Source organism: Dendrobates tinctorius, unplaced genomic scaffold (genome assembly GCF_039654945.1).
Source record: "Dendrobates tinctorius isolate UK_male_01 unplaced genomic scaffold, ASM3965494v1 ptg000172l, whole genome shotgun sequence".
Taxonomy (NCBI): domain Eukaryota; kingdom Metazoa; phylum Chordata; class Amphibia; order Anura; family Dendrobatidae; genus Dendrobates; species Dendrobates tinctorius.
The window spans coordinates 4,551,987-4,575,248 of record NW_027361839.1 but is presented as its reverse complement, the minus strand read 5'-3'; the positions used below and the strand labels follow the sequence as shown (position 1 = coordinate 4,575,248).

The window sequence follows — 23,262 nt, the reverse complement described above, 5'->3', positions numbered from 1 at the left end:
CAGTTCTGGCCCACAACACCGGTCTGTGCCACAATTCATGTGATCATCTATTACTGCTGACAACCAGCCTGTATACAGTGTGAGGTTGTCAGCCCCACCCCTAGTTATGACTCTCCTCGCACAGGTGGTGACAGGGGATAATGCAGCTATGTTATAATCTTCCGGTTAATGCCGGATTACAGGAATTATTCTTATCCCTCATGATATTGATGTACGTGCAGCAGTAACCTGAGCCCTGACATCAGATGAGATGCCTCTAAATGCAGAAGCCCTGCGATGCTCTGCAGATGTCTGGCCGGTCGTTCCCTGCTCCCCGCAGTCCGTCGTTCCTTGCTCCCCGCAGACCGTCGTTCCCTGCTCCCCGCAGACCGTCGTTCCTTGCTCCCCGCAGACCGCCGTTCCCTGCTCCCCGCAAACTGTCGCTCCCCGCAGACCGTCGTTCCCTGCTCCCCGCAGACCGTCGCTGCCTGCTCCCCGCAGACAGTCGCTCCCTGCTCACCGCAGACTGTTGTTCCCTGCAGACCGTCGCTCCCTGCAGACCGTCGCTCCCTGCTCCGCGCAGACCGTCGCTCCCTGCTCCACTCAGACTGTCGCTCCCTGCTCCCCACAGACCGTCGTTCCATGCAGACCGTCGCTCCCTGCTCCCCTCAGACTGTCGTTCCCTACTCCCCGCAGACTGTCGTTCCCTGCTCCCCGCAGACTGTCGATCCCTGCTCCCAGCGGACTGTCGTTCCCTGCAGACCGTCGCTCCCTGCTCCCCACAGACGTTGCTCCCTGCTCCCCGCAGACCCTCGCTCCCTGCTCCCCGCAGACCCTCGCTCCCTGCTCCCCGCAGACCCTCGCTCCCTGCTCCCCGCAGACCCTCGCTCCCTGCTCCCCGCAGACCCTCGCTCCCTGCTCCCCGCAGACCCTCGCTCCTTGCAGACTGTCGTTCCCTGCAGACCGTCGCTCCCTGCAGACCGTCGCTCCATTCTCCCCTCAGACCGTCGTTCCCTGCTCCTCGCAGACCGTCGTTCCCTGCTCCTCGCAGACCGTCGTTCCCTGCTCCCCGCAGACCGTCGTTCCCTGCTCCCCTCAGACTGTCGTTCCCTACTCCCCGCAGACTGTCGTTCCCTACTCCCCGCAGACTGTCGTTCCCTGCTCCCCGCAGACTGTCGATCCCTGCTCCCAGCGGACTGTCGTTCCCTGCAGACCGTCGCTCCCTGCTCCCCACAGACGTTGCTCCCTGCTCCCCGCAGACCCTCGCTCCCTGCTCCCCGCAGACCCTCGCTCCCTGCTCCCCGCAGACCCTCGCTCCCTGCTCCCCGCAGACCCTCGCTCCCTGCTCCCCGCAGACCCTCGCTCCCTGCTCCCCGCAGACCCTCGCTCCCTGCTCCCCGCAGACCCTCGCTCCTTGCAGACTGTCGTTCCCTGCAGACCGTCGCTCCCTGCAGACCGTCGTTCCCTGCTCCTCGCAGACCGTCGTTCCCTGCTCCTCGCAGACCGTCGTTCCCTGCTCCCCGCAGACTGTCGTTCCCTGCTCCCCGCAGACTGTCGTTCCCTGCTCCCCTCAGACTGTCGCTCCCTGCTCCCCACAGACCGTCGTTCCATGCAGACCGTCGCTCCCTGCTCCCCTCAGACTGTCGTTCCCTGCTCCCCGCAGACTGTCGTTCCCTGCAGACCGTCGCTCCCTGCTCCCCACAGACGTCGCTCCCTGCTCCCCACAGACGTTGCTCCCTGCTCCCCGCAGACCGTCGTTCCCTGTTCCCCGCAGACCGTCGTTCCATGCAGACCGTCGTTCCCTGCTCCCTGCAGACGTCGCTCCCTGCTCCCCCAGACTGTCGTTCCCTGCAGACCGTCGCTCCCTGCTCCCCACAGACGTCGCTCCCTGCTCCCCACAGACGTTGCTCCCTGTTCCCCGCAGACTGTCGTTCCATGCAGACCGTCGTTCCCTGCTCCCCGCAGACCGTCGTACCCTGCTCCCCACAGACCGCCGTTCCCTGCTCCCCCCAGACCATCGCTCCTTGCTCCCCGCAGACCATCGTTCCCTGCTCCCCGCAGACCGCCGTTCCCTGCTCCCCGCAGACCGTCGTTCCCTGCTCCCCGCAGACTGTCGTTCCCTGCTCCCCGCAGACGTCGTTCCATGCAGACCGTCGTTCCCTGCTCCCCGCAGACCGTCGTTCCCTGCTCCCCGCAGACCGTCGCTCCCTGGTCCCCGTAGACCGTCGCTCCCTGGTCCCCGTAGACCGTCGTTCCCTGCTCCCCGCAGACCGTCGTTCCCTGCTCCCTACAGACGTTGCTCCCTGCTCCCCGCAGACCGTCGTTCCCTGTTCCCCGCAGACCGTCGTTCCCTGTTCCCCGCAGACCGTCGTTCCATGCAGACCGTCGTTCCCTGCTCCCTGCAGACGTCGCTCCCTGCTCCCCCAGACTGTCGTTCCCTGCAGACCGTCGCTCCCTGCTCCCCACAGACATCGCTCCCTGCTCCCCACAGACGTTGCTCCCTGCTCCCCGCAGACCGTCGTTCCCTGCTCCCCGCAGATCGTCGTTCCCTGCTCCCCGCAGACTGTCGTTCCCTGCTCCCCGCAGACCGTCGTTCCATGCAGACCGTCGTTCCCTGCTCCCCGCAGACTGCCATTCCCTGCTCCCCGCAGACCGTCGCTCCCTGCTCCCCGCAGACCGTCGTTCCCTGCTCCCCGCAGACCGTCGTTCCCTGCTCCCCGCAGACCGCCGTTCCCTGCTCCCCGCAGACCGCCGTTCCCTGCTCCCCGCAGACCGCCGTTCCCTGCTCCCCGCAGACCGTCGTTCCCTGCTCCCCGCAGACCGTCGTTCCCTGCTCCCCGCAGACCGCCGTTCCCTGCTCCCCGCAGACCGCCGTTCCCTGCTCCCCGCAGACCGCCGTTCCCTGCTCCCCGCAGACCGCCGTTCCCTGCTCCCCGCAGACCGTCGCTCCCTGCTCCCCGCAGACCGCCGCTCCCCGCAGACCGTCGTTCCCTGCTCCCCGCAGTCCGCTGTTCTCTGCTCCCCGCAGACCGTCGTTCTCTGCTCCCCGCAGACCGTCGTTCCCTGCTCCCCGCAGACCGTCGTTCCCTGCTCCCTGCAGACCGTCGTTCCATGCAGACCGTCGTTCCCTGCTCCCCGCAGACCGTCGTTCCCTGCTCCCCGCAGACCGTCGTTCCCTGCAGACTGTCGTTCCCTGCTCCCCGCAGACCGTCGTTCCCCGCAGACCGTCGTTCCCTGCTCCCCGCAGACCGTCGCTCCCTGCTCCCCGCAGACCGTCGTTCCCTGCTCCCCGCAGACCGTCGCTCCCTGCTCCACTCAGACCGTCGTTCCCTGCTCCCCGCAGACCGTCGCTCCCTGCTCCCCGCAGACCGTCGTTCCCTGCTCCACTCAGACCGTCGTTCCCTGCTCCACTCAGACCGTCGTTCCCTGCTCCACTCAGACCGTCGTTCCCTGCTCCCCGCAGACCGTCGCTCCCTGCTCCCCGCAGACCGTCCCTGTCCGCCATGTGTATGGACTGTAGAGGACACTCACCTCCAGCACCAGCTCTGTCATGTGCGCCTGTCTCTGCGCTGTCTTGTCCCCGGCAGCCGGGCTCTGCCACAGGAAGACGCAGAAGACATCGTACTTCTTCATGAGGTGACGGTAGTTCCTGTCACTCAGCTCCAGGACACGGTCCTTCCCATCATAGGAGGGGAAGTGGAGACCCTCATCAGCCCCACAAAGGGCGAGAAGGGCCCCACACAACAGCAGACAGAGGGCTGGCATGGAGGGGAGCGCGGTCCGGGGCTTTGTGCGGAGCCTGGCACCCGTGCCCACCTTACATAGTGACACTCTCTCACTCCCCTCTCCATTTTTAGGAGACAGTTGTTTCAGGACTATAAATAGAGGTGGATTATCAGGGAGGTGACGGGTCACGAGCAGGAGGACAGGTCCCAGCTCGCCCCCCTCACTGTACAATACACCAGGGTCATCCCTGGACGCCCTCCACCCGAGCCCTGCCAACACTCACACTCCTCCTGAAATGCTCTGTGCTGCTGGCCACAGGCTGCTCTTCATACTGGCGAATAACACAGCCAAGTGCTGATGGCTTACAAGATGGCTCTCCGTGTTATGGGGCGGCTCGGATCAGCTATCATTGTCTCATGACGATTCGTCAGCGAGCTGTGAGGGCGTCATAATCAGACCGTGTGCCCCCATACAAGGCTATGGCTGCCAGCGCCCCCAAATAATCAGACCGTGTGCCCCTATACAAGTCTATGGCTGCCAGCGCCCCCAAATAATCAGACCGTGTGCCCCTATACAAGTCTATGGCTGCCAGCGCCCCCAAATAATCAGACCGTGTTCCCCTATACAAGTCTATGGCTGCCAGCGCCCCCCAATAGTCAGACCGTGTACCCCCATACAAGTCTATGGCTGCCAGTGCCCCCAAAATAATCAGACTGTGTGCCCCCATACCAGTCTATGGCTGCCAGTGCCTCCCAATAATCAGACTGTGTGCCCCCATACCAGTCTATGGCTGCCAGTGCCCCCAAATAATCAGACTGTGTGCCCCCATACCAGTCTATGGCTGCCAGTGCCCCCAAATAATCAGACCGTGTGCCCCCATACCAGTCTATGGCTGCCAGTGCCCCCCCAATAATCAGACCGTATGCCCCCATACAAGTCTATGGCTTCCAGTGCCCCCAAATAATCAGACTGTGTGCCCCCATACCAGTCTATGGCTGCCAGTGCCCCCAAATAATCAGACTGTGTGCCCCCATACAAGTCTATGGCTGCCAGTGCCCCCAAATAATCAGACTGTGTGCCCCCATACCAGTCTATGGCTGCCAGTGCCCCCCCAATAATCAGACCGTGTGCCCCCATACAAGTCTATGGCTGCCAGTGCCCCCCCAATAATCAGACCGTGTGCCCCCATACAAGTCTATGGCTGCCAGTGCCCCCCAATAATCAGACCGTGTACCCCCATACAAGTCTATGGCTGCCAGTGACCCCCCAATAATCAGACCGTGTGCCCCCATACATGTCTATGGCTGCCAGTGCCCCCCCAATAATCAGACCGTGTGCCCCCATACAAGTCTATGGCTGCCAGTGCCCCCAAATAATCAGACCGTGTGCCCCCATACCAGTCTGGCTGCCAGTGCCCCCAATAATTCGACCGTGTGCCCCCATACAAGTCTATGGCTGACAGTGCCCTCAATAATCAGACCATGTGCCCCCATACAATTCTATGGCTGCCATTGCCCCAATAATTAGACCGTGTGCCCCCATACAAGTCTATGGCTGACAGTGCCCCTAAAAATCAGACCGTGTGCCCCCATACAATTCTATGGCTGCCACTGCCCCAATAATCAGACCGTGTGCCCCCGTACTAGTCTATGGCTGACAGTGCCCCCAATAATCAGAAAATGTGCCCCCATACAATTCTATTGCTGCCATTGTCCCAATAAGCAGACCGTGTGCCCCCATACAAGTCTATGGCTGTGTGTGACACATCACACTTTGTTTTGTGCTCCTATACAAGTCTATGGCTCTCTGTGACACATCGGGCGGCTCTCATATGTCATCGGTCAGATGTTGTCACGGGTGTGTCAGAGGCTGCAGACAGTCGCACAGCTTCTGGCTGCAGTAGGTTTCTGCGTTTGGCTTAGAAGACACCTCCTTAGCCCTTCTGACTCTTGGACCCAGTGGCTGCCTCACCCCGGCTCTAATTGACACACTTAGACCTTGGTGTTTATAGACTCCCAGTCTGCTTCTGGGAATAGCCATTGATATTTCCATTTCCCCCTGTTGAGGCTTGGAGCTGTGGAAGTCAGCTATCTTCCTCTCTGTTGCTTATCTATACATGCTTTGAATACCCACTACCAGGTGAGCAGTTTTTTGTCAAACCGCTTACTTTATTTGTGGGATAAGACCCTATATTGCGCTTGTGTCTCCCTCTTTCCTCACAATACTCTGTTGCTGTTGGAAGACGTCTGTGTTCCCCCTTGTTTGTGTGTCCCAGCTGTCTTTAGTTGTTAGAGCAAACTCTGTCCTTCCCTAAGCAGGGCTTTTTGCCGTGGTCAGGCAGGGATTAGGTTCCTGCTCGGCGATAGTTGCAAAACCTATATTGGGACGTTTAGGGTGACGTTAGATCTGCCTAGGAGTCTCCACTCCCCTCTTCCCTAGTGTTGGGCTCCCTTGCCATCATCCCTTCATGTTGCACTTAGTCTTTCCCATACTGGGCGTGACAGATGTACACACAGAGACAATGGAGATATTAGTACCATATTTAGCAAGGCCGAAAAAAGCCATTTGTGCATCCAGTTCAGCCTATATTCCATCAGAATAAATCCCCAGATCTACGTCCTTCTAAAGAACCTAATCACTGCAGAGAATGCCCCCTTGTGACCGTCACCTTCCTTGGTATAAATAGATCCTCAGAGAGATATTTGTATTGTCCCCTTATATACTTATACAAGGTTATTAGATCGCCCCTCAGTCGTCTTTTTTATAGACTAAATAATCCTAATTTTGCTAATCTCTCTGGGTATTGTAGTTCCCCCACCCAGTGGCGTAACTACAAAGTTATGGGCCCTGGTGCGAACTTTAAAATGGGGCCCCCCCATGAAAAAATACACACACATCTCTGCTCCGTACACCTCATACACGCACATCTCCGCTCTGTACACCACGTACACATGCGACTCCACACGGCTTCGCTCCGCTCCGTACACCTCGTACACACGGCTTCGCTCCGCTCTGTACACCTCGTACACACACGGCTCCGCTCCATACACCTCGTACACACACAGCTCCGCTCCATACACCTTGTAAACACACGGCTCCGCTCCGTACACCTCGTAAACACATTGCTGTGCTCCATACACTTCGTACACACACGGGTCTGCTACATCCACCCTGTAAGCCCCTCCTAAGCCCACACATAAACTTACCCTCATTCAGCACCATGACGACCAGCACAGCAGAGTCCTGCACACACTGAGGCCCCTGAACATGTGACCCCTGACTCCTCCCCTCCTGTGACCTCATCACAGGTCCTGTGTGCACAGAACAGCCATCGCGCGCTCCTGAATGTGCTCCTTCCCCCTGCACTCTGTAGTCACGGAGCTCCATGTGACTAGTCACTGAGAGGTGTCGGCTTTGAGTGATGGCAGCAGGTCTCATCCTCCATCACCTGAGACACTGGGGGGTGGAGTACAGACCTAACCGAGTCCATGCTGGAGGAGGGGGCGCAGGATGTGATTCAAGCCCAGGTCCCACATGAAGCCGGCTGCTTCTTTGTTGGACAGGGCAGGCCCCGACACAGCTGCAACCCCTGAGACCTCGGTAGTTACGCCCCTGCCCCCACCCCCTTTATTAATTTTGTTGCCCTCCTTTTTACTCGCTCTAGTTCCATTATATCCTTCCTGAGCACCGGTGCCCAAAACTATACACAGTACTCCATGTCTAACCAGGGATTTGTACAGAAGCAGTATAATGCTCTCATCATGTGTAGCCAGACCTCTTTTAATGCCCCCCATGATCCTGTTTGCCTTGGCAGCCGCTGCCTGGCACTGGCTGCTCCAGGTAAGTTTATCATTAACTAGAATACCCAAGTCCTTCTCCAGGTCAGATTTACACAGTGGTTTCCCGTTCAGTGTGTAATGGTGATATTGATTCCTTCTTCCCATGTGTATAACCTTACATTTATCATTGTTACACCGCATCTGCCACCTTTTGTCCCAAGTTTCCATTCCTCATGTCCTCCGCTCCTGTGCTGTGATTCTTACACGCGAGACAATTGGATCACACTCCGATGACATTCAGATCACAGTCTGACAGCGTTAGAGCCGACATAATCATATTTAAACATTTCCTGCTGAGGCCGATCGCTCGCATACAGGACACTTTGAATGGAAAGATCATATTTAAAGGAAAAGTTTATTGATTACATCTTTCTGATGAAGGTTGGTAATAAAAGGCATCAGGTAGAAAGAGGGTGAACAGATTCACTAGAAAATATTGCATCGTCCATATAAAATCACTGACCCTGAAACCCACAAACCTTTGGATCAGAATTTAACATTATGTATCCCCACCATACATCAGCGGAATGGGAGGCACTGCCACCATAATGACCAGTATCTCCACCATATATGAGAGGAATAGGAGGCACTGCCACAATAATGACCAGTATCTCCACCATACATCAGAGGAATGGGAGGCACTGCCACCATAATGACCAGTATCCCCACCACATATGAGAGGAATGGAGGCCACTGCCACCATAATGACCAGTATCCCCACCATACATCAGTGGAATGGGAGGCACTGCCACCATAATGACCAGTAACTCCACCATATATGAGAGGAATGGGGGGGCACAGCCACCATAATGACCAGTATCCCCACCATATATGAGAGAAATGGGGGGGCACAGCCACCATAATGACCCAGTGTCTTCACCACATATGAGAGGAATGGAGGGCACTGCCACCATAATGACCAGTATCTCCACCATATATGAGAGGAATGGAGGGCACTGCCACCATAATGACCAGTATCCCCACCACATATGAGAGGAATGGGGGGGCACTGCCACCATAATGACTAGTATCCCCACCATATATGAGAGGAATGGGGGGGCACAGCCACCATAATGACCAGTATCCCCACCATATATGAGAGGAATGGGGGGGCACAGCCACCATAATGACCAGTATCCCCACCATATATGAGAGGAATGGGGGGGCACAGCCACCATATTGACCCAGTGTCTTCACCACATATGAGAGGAATGGAGGCCACTGCCATCATAATGACCAGTATCCCCACCATACATCAGAGGAATGAGAGGCACAGCCACCATAATGACCAGTATCCCCACCACATATGAGAGGAATGGGGGGGCACTGCCACCATTATGACCAGTATCTCCACCACATATGAGAGGAATGGGGGGCACTGCCACCATAATGAACAGTATCTCCACATATGAGAGGAATGGAGGGTACTGCCACCATAATTGCCCAGTATCTCCACCACATATGAGAGGAATGGGGGGCACTGCCACCATTATGACCAGTATCCCCACCACATATGAGAGGAATGGGGGGGGTACTGCCACCAAAATGACCCAGAATATCCACCATATATGAGAGGAATGGGGGGGCACTGCCACCATAATGACCAGTGTCCCCACCTCATATGAGAGGAATGGGGTTGCACTGCCAGGATAATGACCAGTATCTCCACCACATATGAGAGGAATTGGGGGGCACTGCCACCATAGTGACCGCAGTGTCTGATTGCTCCTACTCCTGTGCTGAGTTCTTCTTCCTTTCTCCTTTGTTTTAATGGTGTTTTATTCCATCTGGCAGACCAGGGATTACTCAGCCATTTTGGAAAACTGAGCTCAGTTAGCCCTGTGAAGGGTTAATACTAAAATCAGAGCTGAAGTTTCACTTCTCCATTTTTCCTGAAGGTTTCGTTTCTCCGTTTTTGTTGCTGTAAGATAAATTTTTGTAATTGGCATGGGCTGTCATAAAACCAGACTGTTCCCATCAGGTGCAAGATAAGGGAGGCGGGGGTGTACTACTCTGAAGAATATGCCACTATACTACTTTCTATGATGGACATATATGTAGTTTCCGGTTTTCTTGCAATATTATTGGCTTATAAAGTGAAATGATGCTATTGGTAGTTGAGAACCTTGCATAATTAAGCAAAAGATTATAAAAGATGTGACTAAAATAAAGGGGCTTAGTGATCTGTCTCGATCCTCCCGTACAAAAACCCCCATCTCCGTGTGGTCATTTGAGTTGCTAGCAACACTCTGTGGAATAATTTGGACATCACTGGCTCAACCGTGAAGGGTTAATTTAGCCCTACCTCAACAGTTTTGGCCGCCCAACGTGGGGCCCCCGAATAGGGACGCCTCTGCCCCTGGTGGACAACAAGACAAAGGACCCTTGGAGCGGACACAGGTGCTGGAAAATTGGGACTGATCATCCCCCACAACAACCACGGTAAGTTGGCAGTTATACTGTCCAGACTGACCGTTGGTCTGGTTTTCCTGTGCTTGTTGCTGCAAAGAGGATCTGAGGTTTGTCCCCGTGGTGGGGTGATTCATGGATGGAATCATATAGAGGTGCAGTCCCGTTGGGGGCCCAGTGCTCAAACCGTACCTCATAAGGGACGGACACCCCGGATTGACCAGAGATTGTGACTCTCTTTATAGTCAAAATATCCTGAAATTCCCGATCATTATTAGTAATCGGGCATGGTGATGTGATCGAAGACTGGGTAGGATACATAACTCAGGTATATATAGATAGATATATATAACCAGAGGTGTCCGGAGGGATAGTCTGAGACGCCCTCCTCCTTTCACTGAGTACCGCAATGAATTTTGGGCTTCCCAGAGGGGGTTGACCCGGTGGAACAAACAGATACGGCCGTTCCAGATCTGTGCACAACTAAAGTAAGGATATTTAGCTCTAAATGAGAGAATCCGTGGAAGGAAAAGAAGAATTTTGTGGCTTGGCACAAGAATTGTGTGACGAAGGTCTTAGGAAGAACAGAGGAAGTGAATTCTGATTGTTTCTGTTACTGCTATGTTGAAGAAGGAAAAATTGTCTATTATTATGGCAAGGACTGGATGGTTTGTGGTTCAAGAAAGTGACTGTGGTGTGAGAAAGTGATTAAAAGAAGGAACTGAGATTAATGAGACTAATGTGTCAGGCAGACAAATAGTTAAAAGTGATGATTTGAAAGAAGAGGTCTCCCTGCTAGATGATAATTGTACAAGGAGACCGGGAGACGCTGATGGTACCTATTATCATCCGCCGCCAGCCTCAGTCCCCGCTATGTCTAATATTGCTAGTGGTTATGAGTATACTCCCTTCACCCCATCCCAAATAGACACCCTTTGCAATCAATCACCCAATCCAGAGACTTCCCCCATGACTTTCTACAGGCAAATGGCAGCAAATCGAGAGATTTATTCCACTGCCCGAAGAGATCTATTACACATACTTCGAGTAAAAGTTGGGGAGGGGTATATTCCAATTATTGAGGGTGGCATAATGTATAATGTGAATCTGGATGGGGAAACCTATGAGAGTGGTGTTGATTTCTGCAATGCTTTAAAGGTTTGGGCACAAGATAGATTAGCGGACCAAGCTCTCTCTCTCACAGATGTCACACAGGCCAAAGGTGAGACTGCCGAGAAGTTCTATGGGCATCTTATGGTAATATTTAGAGATCTGGGATTCTCACTGTATAATGAAGCCCATACACATCTTTTTGTGGCAGCTTTTATGTCCGACCTCAGACCCGAATTGCAAGAGGCAATAATTTCAGTTAGACCTGACATTGAGAATTCCGCTCCGGATTATGCATTGAAAGTAATACAAAGTTTTCAGAAGAATTTAACCCGCTCTGTTCAGCAGAAAGAGAGAGAGAAAAAAAACAAAACAGCAGCCTCCAGCCCCCACCGCAGCTGTGAGCACACAGTGTGCCCTTCAGCCCACACAGCAAACTCTCGCCCCCCCACAGACTTCAGCTACTGGGAACCTTGCTCCTCAGCCCCTCCCTGCTAATTCTGGCGCTGTGCCCGACTCGGACACTTTCAGAGAGACTGTCACACTCCCGCTGATAGATGCTACCCTCAAGTTCCCTCTTCTAATCGTAATCTAAATACTCCCAATTAATATACTTTTATAAACCCCATAAAACCCTTCCCCGAGGTTACTGTTCAGTTTGTAATCTCTCCCATATGTCCAGTAAATTTACTAGGAGCAGATTTATCGTAGTTCCGCTCCAGAATACAATTCCAAGATGATGGTCAGATGGCTCTTACGTTATATAATCCCTATGTAGATGAACACAGTGAGGAAATCTGTGTTTTGCATGCCCTTCTTACGGTTATGATGACCCTGATAGGCCCAGATCCACCCCCAGTATTGTCTGAGGATCAACGACTCACCCCATACCTCTCAGAGATACTATCTAAACTCTGGTCAAAAGGGCCAAATAATATAGGGAAAATGCATGTAGAACCAGTAAAAGTGTTTCTCAAACCTGGTGCCTAATCCACATACTCTTTTGTCCCAAATACCCCAGGATGCTGCTTGGTTTACAGTTATTGATCTTACCAATAACTTCTTTAGCATTCCGTTACACCCAGACTCCAGACTGCCAGTTTCTATTTGCATTCACTTATCAGGGCGACAGTTAATATGGACAGTTATGCCACAAGCGGCCCAAAACAGTCCCAACCAGTTTGCAAATAAATATGAGCAGGTGTCTTTTGCCATTTCTGCCATTGTTAGCCTCCTTAAGTATCTGGCAGCACTGAACTGTCGGGTTTCGGCCTCGAAACTTCAGTTCTGCCTTGGTCAAGTGATATTCTTGGGTCACTGTCTCCTTCAGGGTGTCAGACACCTCGCAGAAGAAAGAAAAATAGCTGCCAGCTCCCTTCCTTCCCCAAAAGATGAATCATAGAATCATAGAATCATAGAAACTGAACTCCAGAGTTTTCTTGGACTGTGCACTTATTTTTGTCAGTGGATAATGCAACCCCTTTACAACGCCTTGAAAGACGGTATAATGAACTATAAGGAAAGATGGCAGTGATGAGGATTACCTCCAATATGATTGTTCCCAACTTCTGACTGAAGAAACAGCTACTCCACCAAATGTCAGTGAGAATCCACTCCCAAATCCCGATCTGGTGTTGTACACGGACGGTTCAAGATATGCTGACGAGTTTGGTAGATTCCACACGGGATACGCTGTTACCACAGAGGACACTGTAGTGCACGCAGGTGCGCTCCCGCCCTCACAGTCAGCACAAGAAGCAGAACTCCAGGCTCTGTCTACTGCATGTACTTTGGCCAAGAACAGACGGGCTAATATATACACGGACTCACGGTATGCATTTGGTATTGCTCATGATTTTGGGGCTCTATGGGCCAATCGAGGGTTTATTACTACTGCCGGAACCCCAGTGAAAAATGCTGAAGCTGTTAAAGCCCTCATGGACTCGATCAAATTACCTACTCAGGTGGCTATTATCAAAGTTAAGGTGCACGGTCCTAGGAACAGTCCACAGACTGTTGGCAACGCATTTGCAGATAAGCAAGCAAAAGCCGCCGCTCTCTTACCCGTTGAACCAACCATACCAACTATGGTGACCACACGCTCTCAGCGTAAACAGTTACAAGAAGCACTGACCCTACAAGAACCTGATGATCTACAACAGACTGAAGTTTTCTGTCGGACCCCGCGAGACCGCTTAATGGTGATGCAGAGAATGTCTCCAAAGGAAGAGGTGAAGTAATGGAAGACTTATGGGGCACGAATGTATAATGGTCTCTGGAAAAAGGACCAACTCGTGTGTCTCCCTAAGCGGATGTACCCTGCTATGGGCACATGGGCCTACACATTGAGGAAAGAATCAGGCCCTCGCACTGGTGCAAAAATTCTACTGGGCCCCGGTTCTCCAGTTGGCCGGAAGCATTCCCTGTTACCAACATGACTGCAAAGACCACAGCGAAGAAACTGGTGATGGAAGTCATATGCAGATATGGGGTTCCAGAAGTTGTTGAAAGTGATCAAGGTCCCGCCTTTTCTTCTCATGTGTACCAAGAAGTTCTGACAATGCTTGGATCCACTGTAGCCCTCCATACTCTGTACCACCCACAATCCAGTGGGAAAGTTGAGAGGCTGAATGGCACACTGAAGGGACAACTGACCAAAATGATGCAGGAGACTTCCGCTCCATGGCCAGAGCTCCTACCCATTGTACTACACCACATTCGTACTACCCCTATTACAAATCATGGCCTGTCCCCATATGAGATATTGTTTGGTACTAGGCCCCCAGTTGCAAATTTCCAGCCTCAGTAGTTATCAGAAGAAACTGACCATGCTGTTCAATGTGTTATTCAGCTTAGTAAAAATCTTGCTAACACCCATGCTCTAGTTTCTTCTTCTTTTCCAGATTCAGCAGAAACCGACACGTCATAACCTGAAGCCTGGTGGTTTGGTAGTCGTGAAGAGGCATGTCAGGAAGCACGGACTAGAACCCTTGTATGACGGTCCCGATCAAGTTCTCCTCATCACCCAACAAGCCAATAGCAAAGAAAGGGGACATAATGTTTTGGTTTTTCGCATTTTTCATATTATTACACAGGTCAACGAAAAAAATTTTTTTTTCTGGTGTCCAAAATATTTTAATGAATTTGGGGTATTTTTGGGGTGCTGATTCTGAATATGTCATCAGTTTTGCCAGATTGGCTCAAGTTTTTGAGATTTTTGGTATCTTATTTATAGCACTTGTTGGTAAATGCGACGCATCATCTCATTAATTTCTTTGGATTAGTACTTGAACTGAGCAGTTCTCAATATAGTTTTGTGTTAATTAGTGTTCTAAAAGTTTGTTCATAGCTTGATTTTTGCACTAACTTTATGTTGTTGTCTGTTTTCCAGTGAAAAGCATGAACTCATCATGAAGAAGTTGTCTTAACGATCCAGACTCATTCTGTTACATTTGTGGTGAATATACACTGCCAAAACATAGAAGAAACATAACACACTTCGTAAAAAAAGTGTATTTTGCCTATTTTGGGGTTATGCTTGGGGACCAAGACAAGTTTTGGGCACCACACATAGTGTGCAAAGCATGTATCGAATTATTACGAAAATGGAGCAAAGGACAAAGAAAAAGCTTCAAATTTGGTGTTCCAATGGTGTGGAGAGAGCCAAAAAATCATCATGATGACTGTTATTTCTGTGCAGTGCAAGTGCAAGGATTCAATAAGCATAAGAAACGAAAATGGGAGTAACATGGAATCTGCAAGAAGGCCTGTCCCTCATTGTGAAGATGTGCCTGTACCTGTGTTTACCATAAATAACAGTCATCATGATGATTTTTTGGCTCTCTCCACACCATTGGAACACCAAATTTGAAGCTTTTTCTTTGTCCTTTGCTCCATTTTCGTAATAATTCGATACATGCTTTGCACACTATGTGTGGTGCCCAAAACTTGTCTTGGTCCCCAAGCATAACCCCAAAATAGGCAAAATACACTTTTTTTACGAAGTCTGTTATGTTTCTTCTATGTTTTGGCAGTGTGTATTCACCACAAATGTAACAGAATGAGTCTGGATCGTTAAGACAACTTCTTCTTGATGAGTTCATGCTTTTCACTGGAAAACAGACAACAACATAAAGTTAGTGCAAAAATCAAGCTATGAACAAACTTTTAGAACACTAATTAACACAAAACTATATTGAGAACTGCTCAGTTCAAGTACTAATCCAAAGAAATTAATGAGATGATGCGTCGCATTTACCAACAAGTGCTATAAATAAGATACCAAAAATCTCAAAAACTTGAGCCAATCTGGCAAAACTGATGACATATTCAGAATCAGCACCCCAAAAATACCCTAAATTCGATGAAATATCTTTGGCACCAAAAATGCTGTTGACCAGTGTTATTGGTAGAAGTTAAAGTTAGAAGATATTCAAAGACTCAGAGATCAATACGATAAAGACAATGATCGTCATAAGGACAGTTGGTGGTCAGACACCTCCTTTCTCAATCCAGCCAATTGGTTTAAGGGAATTGGGGGCTGGATAGCTGAGATCTTACAAAGCTTGTTACACATTGCTGCCTGTATCCTTGTTGCATATGTGACACTAAAACTTGTTCTTTGGTGTATTTCTGTATGTATTAGGAAAGTCTGCACTAAGACAGCTAATGATGATACCAAAGGTGTCGTTGCCCCTGCTCTTCTCTGCACTGATCTCAAAAGGCTACTTGATGAAGATGTCGAAGCCAAGCACATGGCTACCTACAAAAGATCTCCACCACGGTCATCAAAAATTATTATTCGTGAATTGCAGTATACAGGGGGGACGGGTGCGTCGCGACAGCCATGACTGGTAACAAGGCATCAGTCATGTGAAGACCAGTACCCCTCAAGCTGTTAGCTTGGGATAGCACCTCTGATGCTGCATATGTGTTGAAAAATTTATCTAGGGGGGAATGTGAAGGGTTAATACTAAAATCAGAGCTGAAGTTTCACTTCTCCATTTTTCCTGAAGGTTTTGTTTCTCCGTTTTTGTTGCTGTAAGATAAATTTTTGTAATTGGCATGGGCTGTCATGAAACCAGACTATTCCCATCAGGTGCAAGATAAGGGAGGCAGGGGTGTACTACTCTGAAGAATATGCCACTATACTACTTTCTATGACGGACATATATGTAGTTTCCGTTTTTTTTGCAATATTATTGGCTTATAAAGTGAAATGATGCTATTGGTAGATGTGAACCTTGCATAATTAAGCAAAAGATTATAAAAGATGTGACTAAAATAAAGGGGCTTAGTGATCTGTCTCGATCCTCCCGTACAGAGACCCCCCGTCTACATGTGGTCATTTGAGTTGCTAGCAACACTCTGTGAATTAATTTGGACATCACTGGCTCAACCGTGAAGGGTTAATTTAGCCCTACCTCAACAGCCCCTCCCTTCCCCTTTACAATCTGGGTTCCGATACTAATCCATGTCAGAGCTAGCATTTGTTGCATGGCTTAGGAGGAAGAGGTGTTCATATGAGGAGTGTTGGAGGAGTTATCTGTGACTTTTGCGTGGGTTTGCATGTGCGGTAATTCCCTTCCCTTCTCTACTTTTGTTTATTTCCCTTCCTCCACTCCCAGGTGCATTTCTCTGTTATATGTGAGTGAATATTTGTATGCCTAGTATTTTCAGTTACCCCTTTGTTTATGTAGCCTTGTTTGTCAGGTTGTGTACTGCGGTGCACCATAGCGCTCGTCTTCACTGTGTGGGGGAAGAGAACAGACGGTGGGTTAACTCAGGAGATAAGGCAATGGTGGCAGCCCCGGCGTCTTCACTTTCAGAAGTATCCCGGGGAATAGGGCGAGCTAGGGCGCCCCCTAGAGTTAGGGACAGGGAAGGAGCCCATGGTCCTGGGTCACTTGACAGCTGAGTCATGACAGTGGAGCTCGCCTCGCTTCTGTAATGGGCGATGAGCACATTCTTTTATGCTGAGACCACCTGACGTGGGCCACAGACTGAAAGGCCCCCAAGAGTTTTTGTAACTTCATCTCTGTTTATACTCAATTTATGAAAATTTATGAAGCCGAGGTACGGGGCGCTGTTTGGCTGGATTCTCACAATGGAGAACTGGGGGTCAGAAAAATATAAACGTTTCCATCATTAGCCTTTGTGAAATGACTCAAAGACCTATGGCAAACAGAACCCCGCAACTAAGATTCCCAGAGCCCTGTGAGTGTGATGTATGGGGTGGCAGGACGCCATCAGGCTGTCATATCTGCAGCTTCTGGATGTAACAGTAGCGGAGACTAGAAATATCATTGTCTACTGCGCTCACAGTAATGGAGAGAACTTATAGATATTCTGCCTCTGTACATGGATGTGGGTTGTGTTGTCCGCAGACCACGGAGCGGACCTGCAAATCTGCCCCTAGCCCAGCAATACATGGGTTTATAAGGCAGAAAGCTTGTGCTTTCCAGGATCATACACACAGCTCAACTGATCTAAGGTATGGACACGTAATAAGATACTCATGTAATACACCTGGCGGCCATCTTGTGGCGCCATTACGCTACACAGAACACACACAAGGTTTCTACCACACACGGTCACCTTTGGTCCAATAATCTAGGCTTTATAGTATGAATCCACATTGATTGCCTGTTATCTAAAGCTACTCACTGACATCAGCTGATCCACGCTGACAGCACAAGGGGTTTACATCTCCAACACTGGTGGTCACACCTGCACAGTACATGGACCACCACCGTCGGCTGACCAGCACATGGTCCTACTCTACTCTCCGCCTGACAATGTCCATCATGGCAGCCCAGTGGCATTCCTGCAGCTCTTCTTGGCGTGGCTTCTAGATATCCAGTACATGGTTGAGGTAGGAGATGTAGCAGATTGCCAGCCGCAGAATCTCAATCTTTGACAGCTTTTTGTCCGGCGGCAGGGTTGGCAGGAGGCGTCGGAGTTCAGCAAATGCCACATTGAAGGCTTCCACGCGGATGCGCTCTCGGGTTGCATGCGCTGAACGATATTTTGCCGTGGCTCGTCTTATCCTTCTCTTCTCCTCACGACTTAATTGAGGAGGGAGACACAAAGTCCTGCGACTTCCACCCTCCGCTTCAGACACACTGCCCTCCTTCACCTCGCTGACCTCCGAGTCCGATTCTGACTGCACTGATGGTTGGTCTGAATCCACCTGCTCTGGACTCAGCATCATCCTGGCTGCTCACCGAACCTGGAACCAAGCAAGCACAAGACTAATACAAGGAACCTGGTCATTACAGATGACAATATGGAGCCCACCCCTTGACTACATCAATGGAGAGTAAGAATACCGACCACCTCTGTCCTCCCACTGAAATATGGATATGTGCAGCACTGTAGAGATGACTACACTCAGGGCCCAATCTTTGGTCATGCATGTCTCACATCTGTTGCAGGTTGCTTCTTCTAAGCGAGTCACCATGTCCCTACCTAAACTAAGTGATCTTATAGGCCGAGACCTGAGAGAGGTCTCCTGTGGTACAATCTGCAGTGTACGGATCCTCTGAGGGAGGTCATTTTGTGGCAGATGGGTTCTCATACTTTGATCAGTAAGTGTGCCCAAATCTCAGATTTATTAGCCTAATATATGATAGAATTTAATACAAACATGATTGTAGCGTACATATCAGCACCCACAGGGGCTGCACTATTCTTTGTGTTTGCATATGCCCAGTTATAGGTCACTGTGCCGACACGCGGTTTACGGTTTATTGCTTAAACCAATTATTAATGGCCACATGTAACCAGAAATCCACGCTGCGGCCACAATGAGAGAACCCAGGTGCGGATTGACTCCGACTTTTGCATGGTACATACAGCGGCCTCCGTCTTGGGGGTATACTGCTCTCAAGTATCCGAGATGGAAACTGTGAAAGAAGTACAGAAATATAGAGAGCTCTCCAGCAGCATCCACAGAAGCCAGGAAACCCTTCGGTGCTCAAGAACCAACATAGTCCAATGAATCAGACGCTCGCACACCTAAAGGGTCTTTAAAGGTCCTTCACACTATTGGCATTGGTGTAAAGGTTAAAACCAGGCTGATAACAGCACAGGGAAGGCAGGGGATGCTCCACGTTAGACACGCTAGGGTCAGGCCCTTCTCTCTGGCTCCTACTTATCCTGAGTTCATGTTGGACCGGGTCTTATAGAGATGGAAGCATGGACCTTCGGTGCAAGGACTCATTGTGCAGGCGGGTGCCCGCTCTTTGAGCCAATTGTGAGATTTCATCTCGGCCTAGTAACCGATCTGCAGGCAGTAAATCTCAGCGCCCACAGGGCTTCTGCACACTTGGCTTTGATTGCATATACACCATATTGTGCTGCCATCAAGCAATGTGGAAATGGAATTGGACTGCAAGACGCACTTTTTATTTTTTAAGCAAGAATACGTTTTCCTAAAAACCCTGTGTCTTATAGGCTGCAGTCAGAGGGACCTGATTCTGCCAATCTCCCTGACTGTGCCCTTACTGCCCTCAGAGCACTCACTCATGGCTCTGTCTGACCATACAGGGAGCCTTCACCATCGGCCCATCAACCTCATGCTGCAATTACCAAAAACCGCTTGCCTGGCTGTCACCTGTTCTGACTGCTGTGCCTCAGAAGCGTCTTCACCGGCATGTGTGCGATGCCAATGCACAGGAAACGCTCACCGCCTGTCCTGGGCACCGGTCAATATAAACAGCACCAGGCCACTATGTAGTACAAATGACTACTACCCAGCTGGGGCCGCACCACCTGTCCTTTCAGGGGTGTCCAACTCTATTTCACTGAGGGCCACATCCACATTATGGTTGTCGACAAAGAGCTGCTAGTAATTATAAGGGATCATGCAGACGTCTGTGAAACACAGTAAGATCACGTCTACAATGCACTGACGAACCAGGGGCCATAAGAAGCTGTCCCTGAGTGGTAGTGCTATAAGGGAGCTGTCCCTGGGTAGTAGGGCTATAAGGGAGCTGTCACTGGGTAGTAGGGCTATAAGGGAGCTGTCACTGGGTAGTAGGGCTATAAGGGAGCTGTCACTGGGTAGTAGGGCTATAAGGGAGCTGTCACTGGGTAGTAGGGCTATAAGGGAGCTGTCCCTGGGTAGTAGGGCTATAAGGGAGCTGTCCCTGGGTAGTAGGGCTATAAGGGAGCTGTCACTGGGTAGTAGGGCTATAAGGGAGCTGTCCCTGGGTAGTAGGGCTATAAGGGAGCTGTCCCTGGGTAGTAGGGCTATAAGGGAGCTGTCCCTGGGTAGTAGGGCTATAAGGGAGCTGTCCCTGGGTAGTAGGGCTATAAGGGAGCTGTCCCTGAGTAGTAGGGCTATAAGGGAGCTGTCCCTGAGTAGTAGGGCTATAAGGGAGCTGTCCCTGGGTAGTAGGGCTATAAGGGAGCTGTCCCTGAGTAGTAGGGCTATAAGGGAGCTGTCCCTGGGTAGTAGGGCTATAAGGGAGCTGTCCCTGGGTAGTAGGGCTATAAGGGAGTTGTCCCTGGGTAGTAGGGCTATAAGGGAGCTGTCACTGGGTAGTAGGGCTATAAGGGAGCTGTCCCTGGGTAGTAGGGCTATAAGGGAGCTGTCCCTGAGTAGTAGGGCTATAAGGGAGCTGTCCCTGAGTAGTAGGGCTATAAGGGAGCTGTCCCTGGGTAGTAGGGCTATAAGGGAGCTGTCCCTGAGTAGTAGGGCTATAAGGGAGCTGTCCCTGGGTAGTAGGGCTATAAGGGAGCTGTCCCTGAGTAGTAGGGCTATAAGGGAGCTGTCCCTGGGTAGTAGGGCTATAAGGGAGCTGTCCCTAGGTAGTAGGGATATAATGGAGCTGTCCCTGGGTAGTAGGGCTATAAGGGAGCTGTCCCTGAGTAGTAGGGCTATAAGGGAGCTGTCCCTGGGTAGTAGGGCTATAAGGGAGCTGTCCCTGGGTAGTAGGGCTATAAGGGAGCTATCCCTGAGTAGTAGGGCCATATGGAGCTGTCCCTGAGTAGTAGGGCTATAAGGGAGCTGTCCCTGGGTAGTAGGGCTATAAGGGAGCTGTCCCTGGGTAGTAAGGCTATAAGGGAGCTGTCCCTGGGTAGCAGGGCTATAAGGGAGCTGTCCCTGGGTAGTAGGGCTATAAGGGAGCTGTCCCTGAGTAGTTGGGCTATAAGGGAGCTGTCCCCGAGTTGTAGAGCTTTATGGGAGCTGTCCCCGGGTAGTAGGGCTATAAGGGAGCTGTCCCTGGGTAGTAGGGCTATAAGGGAGCTGTCCCTAGGTAGTAGGGATATAATGGAGCTGTCCCTGGGTAGTAGGGCTATAAGGGAGCTGTCCCTGAGTAGTAGCGCTATAAGGGAGCTGTCCCTGAGTAGTAGGGCTATAAGGGAGCTGTCCCTGAGTAGTAGGGCTATAAGGGAGCTGTCCCTGAGTAGTAGGGCTATAAGGGAGCTGTCCCTGGGTAGTAGGGCTATAAGGGAGCTGTCCCTGAGTAGTAGGGCTATAAGGGAGCTGTCCCTGGGTAGTAGGGCTATAAGGGAGCTGTCCCTGGGTAGTAGGGCTATAAGGGAGCTGTCCCTGGGTAGTAGGGCTATAAGGGAGCTGTCCCTGGGTAGTAGGGCTATAAGGGAGCTGTCACTGGGTAGTAGGGCTATAAGGGAGCTGTCCCTGGGTAGTAGGGCTATAAGGGAGCTGTCCCCGGGTAGTAGGGCTATAAGGGAGCTGTCCCCGAGTAGTAGGGCTATAAGGGAGCTGTCCCCGGGTAGTAGGGCTATAAGGGAGCTGTCCCTGGGTAGTAGGGCTATAAGGGAGCTGTCCCTGGGTAGTAGGGCTATAAGGGAGGTGTCCCTAGGTAGTAGGGCTATAAGGGAGCTGTCCCTGGGTAGTAGGGCTATAAGGGAGCTGTCCCTGGGTAGTAGGGCTATAAGGGAGCTGTCCCTGGGTAGTAGGGCTATAAGGGAGCTGTCCCTGAGTAGTAGGGCTATAAGGGAGCTGTCCCTGGGTAGTAGGGCTATAAGGGAGCTGTCCCTGGGTAGTAGGGCTATAAGGGAGCTGTCCCTGGGTAGTAGGGCTATAAGGGAGCTGTCCCTGGGTAGTAGGGCTATAAGGGAGCTGTCCCTGGGTAGTAGGGCTATAAGGGAGCTGTCCCTAGGTAGTAGGGATATAATGGAGCTGTCCCTGGGTAGTAGGGCTATAAGGGAGCTGTCCCTGAGTAGTAGGGCTATAAGGGAGCTGTCCCTGGGTAGTAGGGCTATAAGGGAGCTGTCCCTGGGTAGTAGGGCTATAAGGGAGCTATCCCTGAGTAGTAGGGCCATATGGAGCTGTCCCTGAGTAGTAGGGCTATAAGGGAGCTGTCCCTGGGTAGTAGGGCTATAAGGGAGCTGTCCCTGGGTAGTAAGGCTATAAGGGAGCTGTCCCTGGGTAGCAGGGCTATAAGGGAGCTGTCCCTGGGTAGTAGGGCTATAAGGGAGCTGTCCCTGAGTAGTTGGGCTATAAGGGAGCTGTCCCCGAGTTGTAGAGCTTTATGGGAGCTGTCCCCGGGTAGTAGGGCTATAAGGGAGCTGTCCCTGGGTAGTAGGGCTATAACGGAGCTGTCCCTAGGTAGTAGGGATATAATGGAGCTGTCCCTGGGTAGTAGGGCTATAAGGGAGCTGTCCCTGAGTAGTAGCGCTATAAGGTAGCTGTCCCTGAGTAGTAGGGCTATAAGGGAGCTGTCCCTGAGTAGTAGGGCTATAAGGGAGCTGTCCCTGAGTAGTAGGGCTATAAGGGAGCTGTCCCTGAGTAGTAGGGCTATAAGGGAGCTGTCCCTGGGTAGTAGGGCTATAAGGGAGCTGTCCCTGAGTAGTAGGGCTATAAGGGAGCTGTCCCTGGGTAGTAGGGCTATAAGGGAGCTGTCCCTGGGTAGTAGGGCTATAAGGGAGCTGTCCCTGGGTAGTAGGGCTATAAGGGAGCTGTCACTGGGTAGTAGGGCTATAAGGGAGCTGTCCCTGGGTAGTAGGGCTATAAGGGAGCTGTCCCCGGGTAGTAGGGCTATAAGGGAGCTGTCCCTGGGTAGTAGGGCTATAAGGGAGCTGTCCCTGGGTAGTAGGGCTATAAGGGAGCTGTCCCTGGGTAGTAGGGCTATAAGGGAGCTGTCCCTGGGTAGTAGGGCTATAAAGGAGGTGTCCCTAGGTAGTAGGGCTATAAGGGAGCTGTCCCTGGGTAGTAGGGCTATAA

The 23,262-nt window shown here is 51.4% G+C and overlaps 2 protein-coding genes across 2 annotated transcripts in view; both read right to left on the bottom strand.

Moving 5' to 3' along the window:
* Positions 1 to 5,034, bottom strand: part of CASQ2 (calsequestrin 2) — a 126,230-nt gene extending 121,196 nt beyond the window's left edge. Inside the window, exon 1 of the mRNA XM_073551056.1 lies at positions 3,511 to 5,034. Within this exon, the coding sequence (XP_073407157.1) occupies positions 3,511 to 3,744 (234 nt within the window). The 5' untranslated portion in view covers positions 3,745 to 5,034. The remainder of the gene's footprint in view (positions 1 to 3,510) is intronic.
* A 12,257-nt stretch (positions 5,035 to 17,291) lies between these two features.
* The window catches only part of NHLH2 (nescient helix-loop-helix 2), a 50,316-nt gene continuing 44,345 nt past the window's right edge, over positions 17,292 to 23,262 (bottom strand). Inside the window, exon 2 of the mRNA XM_073551057.1 lies at positions 17,292 to 18,294. Within this exon, the coding sequence (XP_073407158.1) occupies positions 17,914 to 18,276 (363 nt within the window). The 5' untranslated portion in view covers positions 18,277 to 18,294 and the 3' untranslated portion in view covers positions 17,292 to 17,913. The remainder of the gene's footprint in view (positions 18,295 to 23,262) is intronic.